This window comes from Bidens hawaiensis, unplaced genomic scaffold (assembly GCF_021521415.1).
Source record: "Bidens hawaiensis isolate Kalapana, Puna unplaced genomic scaffold, B.hawaiensis_p1.1 tig00025201_1, whole genome shotgun sequence".
Taxonomy (NCBI): domain Eukaryota; kingdom Viridiplantae; phylum Streptophyta; class Magnoliopsida; order Asterales; family Asteraceae; genus Bidens; species Bidens hawaiensis.
The window spans coordinates 135421-144519 of NW_027494017.1; the positions used below are offsets into that span (position 1 = coordinate 135421).

General features: G+C 35.6%; 2 protein-coding genes across 2 annotated transcripts; both read left to right on the plus strand.

The window, feature by feature from the left end:
- Positions 1–1981: 1981 nt before the first annotated feature.
- On the plus strand, positions 1982–2343 carry LOC143571130 (auxin-induced protein 15A-like). The gene has a single exon (XM_077056633.1). The coding sequence runs from the start codon at positions 1982–1984 to the stop codon at positions 2279–2281; it is 300 nt and encodes a 99-aa protein (XP_076912748.1). The 3' UTR covers positions 2282–2343.
- Positions 2344–7166: 4823 nt separating this feature from the next.
- On the plus strand, positions 7167–7606 carry LOC143571131 (auxin-induced protein 15A-like). The gene has a single exon (XM_077056634.1). The coding sequence runs from the start codon at positions 7307–7309 to the stop codon at positions 7604–7606; it is 300 nt and encodes a 99-aa protein (XP_076912749.1). The 5' UTR covers positions 7167–7306.
- The last annotated feature ends 1493 nt before the right edge of the window (positions 7607–9099 follow it).

Below are 9099 nucleotides of genomic sequence, written 5' to 3' on the forward strand. Positions count from 1 at the left end.
TGGGTCTTTTCGATAAAGTGAGACAATTCCATGTGAAGCTTCTTTCCAATCATGTGGTAATGTCTACTATCTTGTGCAACCAGCTGGCTATTTAAGCCATTCAGTATTTCAAAGCAAATCAACCACAACTTCCATACTCCAAAAAGTCTTTTACCGAGTCATTTTTCTCCATCAACGTCCTTCCTGTAGAAACACTACTAAACCTTTTGAGAGAAATGGGCATCTTTATGCCACGGATTACACAAGCAAAACAGATTCTGAGACGATCATTCTCGAATGGAAGGAGTGCAGCAACACCCATGGACATTCCGAAAGGATATTTTGCAGTTTATGTCGGCGAAGAAGAGAAAAGAAGATTTCTGGTTCGTGTTTCTCTCCTAAGCAGGCCAGAATTTCAAGAACTACTGCAACTGGCGGAGGAACAGTATGAGTACGACCATCCAATAGGTGGGCTCACCATTCCATGTAGTGAAGACGTATTTGCTGATTTAGCATCACGTTTTGGTGCCTTGTGATACTTAATTTATCATATAACATTTTTGTAAAGAACATCAGCTAGGATCTTACACATATTTGTAAATAGAGATTCGTAACCGTTTTTTGTGAAATTCAAATTTGGAGCAACCTCAAGTTTATTGAACTACATATAACTTATGCTATACTCAATGACCATTTGGATGAAATACGTATTTCACGTTCTTTAACTTTTGTAGGCTGAATTTTAACCAAATGTATATACATAAAGCGATAGAAGTGTAAATTGATTACTTAAGGATCTGTTTATAGAAAAAAAAGATTGAAACAAAGGGAAAGAGTCACGCAGTAAAGATCAATACACATATTAGTTATGCAATTGACATCAATCACAGTTTCATTCGTTGTGTTTGGTTCGCCAACCACAACGATTCATTGGTGCATCACAAACGATGGGGAATCCGATTGAGTTGGAGTTCAGGCTTGACTCCCCTAAGTTCAAATTAGTAATAAGTGGTTAGCTGGAACGCCTCGACCCGCTATTCAAATGTGTTACGTAACGCGCAATACATGGTTAAAAACGACAAACAATTTGTGTGGGTTATGTACATTAACTAGCCTGTGATCGCAAATGCCGTATACAATTTCTCACTATTGGCATTACGGTTCATGGCTAGTCATTAATAAATTTCAATCACAGCCGCTATTCTAAACCTGATTATACAACTAATTAAGTCTTTATTTCATAGAAATTCAACATGTCTACTTCTATGATCGTCGAAGTTCTAGTACCTGTATTCAAGATTGTATGTGTTACGCGTTAAAGGTACCCAAAGATTCTCTCTAGGTCTATGGAGACACCAATCATAAGCAGATAAAACAGTCACTATAGAATATATATATATATATATTTATGTTGCCGATTTATGTAGTCAGAGGTTATTGTGCTGAAATTTAACAGAACTATCTCTTAATTATCTACTGTTATCCTAATAACGTAGATACTCCTAATATATTTGTAATTAAGGTCAATGGGTCCGTTATGTTGTAACCATGTCAGCTGATTTTTAACAAATTGCTACGACAGGTTTGCCAAAATGTGAAATCTAATCCTTAAACAGGTCACATTTGAACCACATAAAAAATTCATTATAGGTTATTTGGTTATAATGCGGAATGCCCAACGTATTAAAGATTAGGCATCTAACATCAGACAAGGACCATAAGGGATTTCATGTTGGATATATATTGTAACAGGTCATTCGGATTCATAAATGCCATTCAAATTATTTTGGGTCTTTTCGATAAAGGGAGACAATTCCATGTGAAGCTTCTTTCCAATCATGTGGTAATGTCTACTATCTTGTGCAACCAGCTGGCTATTTAAGCCATTCAGTATTTCAAAGCAAATCAACCACAACTTCCCTACTCCAAAAAGTCTTTTACCGAGTCATTTTTCTCCATCAACGTCCTTCCTGTAGAAACACTACTAAACCTTTTGAGAGAAATGGCCATCTTTATGCCACGGATTACACAAGCAAAACAGATTCTGAGACGATCATTCTCGAATGGAAGGAGTGCAGCAACACCCATGGACATTCCGAAAGGATATTTTGCAGTTTATGTCGGCGAAGAAGAGAAAAGAAGATTTCTGGTTCGTGTTTCTCTCCTAAGCAGGCCAGAATTTCAAGAACTACTGCAACTGGCGGAGGAACAGTATGAGTACGACCATCCAATGGGTGGGCTCACCATTCCATGTAGTGAAGACGTATTTGCTGATTTAGCATCACGTTTTGGTGCCTTGTGATACCTAATTTATCATATAACATTTTTGTAAAGAACATCAGCTAGGATCTTACACATATTTGTAAATAGAGATTCATAACCATTTTTTGTGAAATTCAAATTTGGAGCACCCTCAAGTTTATTGAACTACATATAACTTATGCTATACTCAATGACCATTTGGATGAAACACGTATTTCACGTTGTTTAACTTTTGTAGGCTGAATTTTAACCAAATGTATATACATAAAGCGATAGAAGTGTATATGATTACTTAAGGATCTGTTTATAGAAAAAAAATGATTGAAACAAAGGGAAAGAGTCACGCAGTAAAGATCAATACACATACTAGTTATGCAATTGACATCAATCACAGTTTCATTCGTTGTGTTTGGTTCGCCAACAACAACGATTCATTGGTGCATCACAAACGATGTGGAATTCGATTGAGTTGGAGTTCAGGCTTGACTCCCCTAAGTTCAAATTAGTAATAAGTGGTTAGCTGGAACGCCTCGACCCGCTATTCAAATGTGTTACGTAACACGCAATACATGGTTAAAAACGACAAACAACTTGTGTGGGTTATGTACATTAATTAGCCTGTGATCGCAAATGCCGTATACCATTTCTCACTATTGGCATTACGGTTCATGGCTAGTCATTAATAAATTTCAATCACAGCCGCTATTCTAAACCTGATTATACAACTAATTAAGTCTTTATTTCAAAGAAATTCAACATGTCTACTTCTATGATCGTCGAAGTTCTAGTACCTGTATTCAAGATTGTATGTGTTACGCGTTAAAGGTACCGAAAGATTCTCTCTAGGTCTATGGAGACACGAATCATAAGCAGATAAAACAGTCACTATAGAATATATATATATATATATATATATATATATATATATATATATATTTTTATGTTGCCGATTTATGTAGTCAGAGGTTATTGTGCTGAAATTTAACAGAACTATCTCTTAATTATCTACTGTTATCCTAATAACATAGATACTCCTAATATATTTGTAATTAAGGTCAATGGGTCCGTTATATTGTAACCATATCTGCTGATTTTTAACAAATTGCTACGACAGGTTTGCCAAAATGTGAAATCTAATCCTTAAACAGGTCACATTTGAACCACATAAAAAATTCATTATAGGTTATTTGGTTATAATGCGGAATGCCCTACGTATTAAAGATTAGGCATCTAACATCAGACAAGGACCATAAGGGATTTCATGTCGGATATATATTGTAACAGGTCATTCGGATTCATAAATGCCATTCAAATTATTTTTGGTCTTTTCGATAAAGAGAGACAATTCCATGTGAAGCTTCTTTCCAATCATGTGGTAATGTCTACTATCTTGTGCAACCAGCTGGCTATTTAAGCCATTCAGTATTTCAAAGCAAATCAACCACAACTTCCATACTCCAAAAAGTCTTTTACCGAGTCATTTTTCTCCATCAACGTCCTTCCTGTAGAAACACTACTAAACCTTTTGAGAGAAATGGGCATCTTTATGCCACGGATTACACAAGCAAAACAGATTCTGAGACGATCATTCTCGAATGGAAGGAGTGCAGCAACACCCATGGACATTCCGAAAGGATATTTTGCAGTTTATGTCGGCGAAGAAGAGAAAAGAAGATTTCTGGTTCGTGTTTCTCTCCTAAGCAGGCCAGAATTTCAAGAACTACTGCAACTGGCGGAGGAACAGTATGAGTACGACCATCCAATGGGTGGGCTCACCATTCCATGTAGTGAAGACGTATTTGCTGATTTAGCATCACGTTTTGATGCCTTGTGATACTTAATTTATCATATAACATTTTTGTAAAGAACATCAGCTAGGATCTTACACATATTTGTAAATAGAGATTCATAACCATTTTTTGTGAAATTCAAATTTGGAGCAACCTCAAGTTTATTGAACTACATATAACTTATGCTATACTCAATGACCATTTGGATGAAACACGTATTTCACGTTGTTTAACTTTTGTAGGCTGAATTTTAACCAAATGTATGTACATAAAGCGATAGAAGTGTATATGATTACTTAAGGATCTGTTTATAGAAAAAAAAAAGATTGAAACAAAGGGAAAGAGTCACGCAGTAAAGATCAATACACATGTTAGTTATGCAATTGACATCAATCACAGTTTAATTCGTTGTGTTTGGTTCGCCAACAACAACGATTCATTGGTGCATCACAAACGATGTGGAATTCGATTGAGTTGGAGTTCAGGCTTGACTCCCCTAAGTTCAAATTAGTAATAAGTGGTTAGCTGGAACGCCTCGACCCGCTATTCAAATGTGTTACGTAACACGCAATACATGGTTAAAAACGACAAACAACTTGTGTGGGTTATGTACATTAATTAGCCTGTGATCGCAAATGCCGTATACCATTTCTCACTATTGGCATTACGGTTCATGGCTAGTCATTAATAAATTTCAATCACAGCCGCTATTCTAAACCTGATTATACAACTAATTAAGTCTTTATTTCAAAGAAATTCAACATGTCTACTTCTATGATCGTCGAAGTTCTAGTACCTGTATTCAAGATTGTATGTGTTACGCGTTAAAGGTACCGAAAGATTCTCTCTAGGTCTATGGAGACACGAATCATAAGCAGATAAAACAGTCACTATAGAATATATATATACATATTTTTATGTTGCCGATTTATGTAGTCAGAGGTTATTGTGCTGAAATTTAACAGAACTATCTCTTAATTATCTACTGTTATCCTAATAACGTAGATACTCCTAATATATTTGTAATTAAGGTCAATGGGTCCGTTATGTTGTAACCATGTCAGCTGATTTTTAACAAATTGCTACGACAGGTTTGCCAAAATGTGAAATCTAATCCTTAAACCGGTCACATTTGAACCACATAAAAAATTCATTATAGGTTATTTGGTTATAATGCGGAATGCCCTACGTATTAAAGATTAGGCATCTAACATCAGACAAGGACCATAAGGGATTTCATGTCGGATATATATTGTAACAGGTCATTCGGATTCATAAATGCCATTCAAATTATTTTTGGTCTTTTCGATAAAGAGAGACAATTCCATGTGAAGCTTCTTTCCAATCATGTGGTAATGTCTACTATCTTGTGCAACCAGCTAGCTATTTAAGCCATTCAGTATTTCAAAGCAAATCAACCACAACTTCCATACTCCAAAAAGTCTTTTACCGAGTCATTTTTCTCCATCAACGTCCTTCCTGTAGAAACACTACTAAACCTTTTGAGAGAAATGGGCATCTTTATGCCACGGATTACACAAGCAAAACAGATTCTGAGACGATCATTCTCGAATGGAAGGAGTGCAGCAACACCCATGGACATTCCGAAAGGATATTTTGCAGTTTATGTCGGCGAAGAAGAGAAAAGAAGATTTCTGGTTCGTGTTTCTCTCCTAAGCAGGCCAGAATTTCAAGAACTACTGCAACTGGCGGAGGAACAGTATGAGTACGACCATCCAATGGGTGGGCTCACCATTCCATGTAGTGAAAACGTATTTGCTGATTTAGCATCACGTTTTGGTGCCTTGTGATACTTAATTTATCATATAACATTTTTGTAAGGAACATCAGCTAGGATCTTACACATATTTGTAAATAGAGATTCGTAATCATTTTTTGTGAAATTCAAATTTGGAGCACCCTCAAGTTTATTGAACTACATATAACTTATGCTATACTCAATGACCATTTGGATGAAATACGTATTTTACGTTCTTTATCTTTTGTAGGCTGAATTTTAACCAAATGTATATACGTAAAGCGATAGAAGTGTATATGATTACTTAAGGATATGTTTATAGAAAAAAAAAGATTGAAACAAAGGGAAAGAGTCACGCAGTAAAGATCAATACACATATTAGTTATGCAATTGACATCAATCACAGTTTCATTCGTTGTGTTCGGTTCGCCAACCACAACGATTCATTTGTGCATGACAAACGATGTGGAATCCGATTGAGTTGGAGTTCAGGCTTGACTCCCCTAAGTTCAAATTAGTAATAAGTGGTTAGCTGGAAAGCCTCGACCCGCTATTCAAATGTGTTACGTAAAACGCAATACATGGTTAAAAACGACAAACAATTTGTGTGGGTTATGTACATTAATTAGCCTGTGATCGCAAATGCCGTATACCATTTCTCACTATTGGCATTACGGTTCATGGCTAGTCATTAATAAATTTCAATCACAGCCGCTATTCTAAACCTGATTATACAACTAATTAAGTCTTTATTTCAAAGAAATTCAACTTGTCTACTTCTATGATCATCGAAGTTCTAGTACCTGTATTCAAGATTGTATGTGTTACGCGTTTAAGGTACCGAAAGATTCTCTCTAGGTCTATGGAGACACGAATCATAAGCAGATAAAACAGTCACTGTAAAATATATATATATATATTTATATGTTGCCGATTTATGTAGTCAGAGTTTATTGTGCTGAAATTTAACAGAACTATCTCTTAATTATCTACTCTTATCCTAATAACGTAGATACTCCTAATATTTGTAATTAAGGTCAATGGGTCCGTTATGTTGTAACCATGTCAGCTGATTTTTAACAAATTGCTACAACAGGTTTGCCAAAATGTGAAATCTAATCCTTAAACAGGTCATATTTGAACCACATAAAAAATTCATTATAGGTTATTTGGTTATAATGCGGAATGCCCTACGTATTAAAGATTAGGCATCTAACATCAGACAAGGACCATAAGGGATTTCATGTTGGATATATATTGTAACAGGTCGTTCGGATTCATAAATGCCATTCAAATTATTTTGGGTCTTTTCGATAAAGAGAGACAATTCCATGTGAAGCTTCTTTCCAATCATGTGGTAATGTCTACTATCTTGTGCAACCAGCTGGCTATTTAAGCCATTCAGTATTTCAAAGCAAATCAACCACAACTTCCCTACTCCAAAAAGTCTTTTACCGAGTCATTTTTCTCCATCAACGTCCTTCCTGTAGAAACACTACTAAACCTTTTGAGAGAAATGGCCATCTTTATGCCACGGATTACACAAGCAAAACAGATTCTGAGACGATCATTCTCGAATGGAAGGAGTGCAGCAACACCCATGGACATTCCGAAAGGATATTTTGCAGTTTATGTCGGCGAAGAAGAGAAAAGAAGATTTCTGGTTCGTGTTTCTCTCCTAAGCAGGCCAGAATTTCAAGAACTACTGCAACTGGCGGAGGAACAGTATGAGTACGACCATCCAATGGGTGGGCTCACCATTCCATGTAGTGAAGACGTATTTGCTGATTTAGCATCACGTTTTGGTTCCTTGTGATACTTAATTTATCATATAACATTTTTGTAAAGAACATCAGCTAGGATCTTACACATATTTGTAAATAGAGATTCGTAACCATTTTTTGTGAAATTCATATTTGGAACAACCTCAAGTTTATTGAACTACATATAACTTATGCTATACTCAATGACCATTTGGATGAAATACGTATTTCACGTTCTTTAACTTTTGTAGGCTAAATTTTAACCAAATGTATATACATAAAGCGATAGAAGTGTATATGATTACTTAAGGATCTGTTTATAGAAAAAAAAGATTGAAACAAAGGGAAAGAGTCACGCAGAAAAGATCAATACACATATTAGTTATGCAATTGACATCAATCACAGTTTCATTCGTTGTGTTTGGTTCGCCAACCACAACGATTCATTGGTGCATCACAAACGATGTGGAATCCGATTGAGTTGGAGTTCAGGCATGACTCCCCTAAGATCAAATTAGTAATAAGTGGTTAGCTGGAACGCCTCGACCCGCTATTCAAATGTGTTACGTAAAACGCAATACATGGTTAAAAACGACAAACAATTTGTGTGGGTTATGTACATTAATTAACCAGTGATCGCAAAAGCCGTATACCATTTCTCACTATTGGCATTACGGTTCATAGCTAGTCATTAATAAATTTCAATCACAGCCGCTATTCTAAACCTGATTATACAACTAATTAAGTCTTTATTTCAAAGAAATTCAACATGTCTACTTCTATGATCGTCGAAGTTCTAGTACCTGTATTCAAGATTGTATGTGTTACGCGTTAAAGGTACCGAAAGATTCTCTCTAGGTCTATGGAGACACGAATCATAAGCAGATAAAACAGTCACTATAGAATATATATATTTTTATGTTGCCGATTTATGTAGTCAGAGGTTATTGTGCTGAAATTTAACAGAACTATCTCTTAATTATCTACTCTTATCCTAATAACGTAGATACTCCTAATATATTTGTAATTAAGGTCAATGGGTCCGTTATGTTGTAACCATGTCAGCTGATTTTTAACAAATTGCTACGACAGGTTTGCCAAAATGTGAAATCTAATCCTTAAACAGGTCACATTTGAACCACATAAAAAATTCATTATAGGTTATTTGGTTATAATGCGGAATGCCCTACGTATTAAAGATTAGGCATCTAACATCAGACAAGGACCATAAGGGATTTCATGATGGATATATATTGTAACAGGTCGTTCGTATTCTTAAATGCCATTCAAATTATTTTGGATCTTTTCGATAAAGAGAGACAATTCCATGTGACGCTTCTTTCCAATCATGTGGTAATGTCTACTATCTTGTGCAACCAGCTGTCTATATTAGCCATTCATTATTTCAAAGCAAATCAACCACAACTTCCATACTTTAAAAAGTCTTTTACCGAGTCATTTTTCTCCATCAACGTCCTTCCTGTAGAAACACTACTAAACCTTTTGAGAGAAATGGCCATCTTTTTGCCACGGATTACACAAGCAA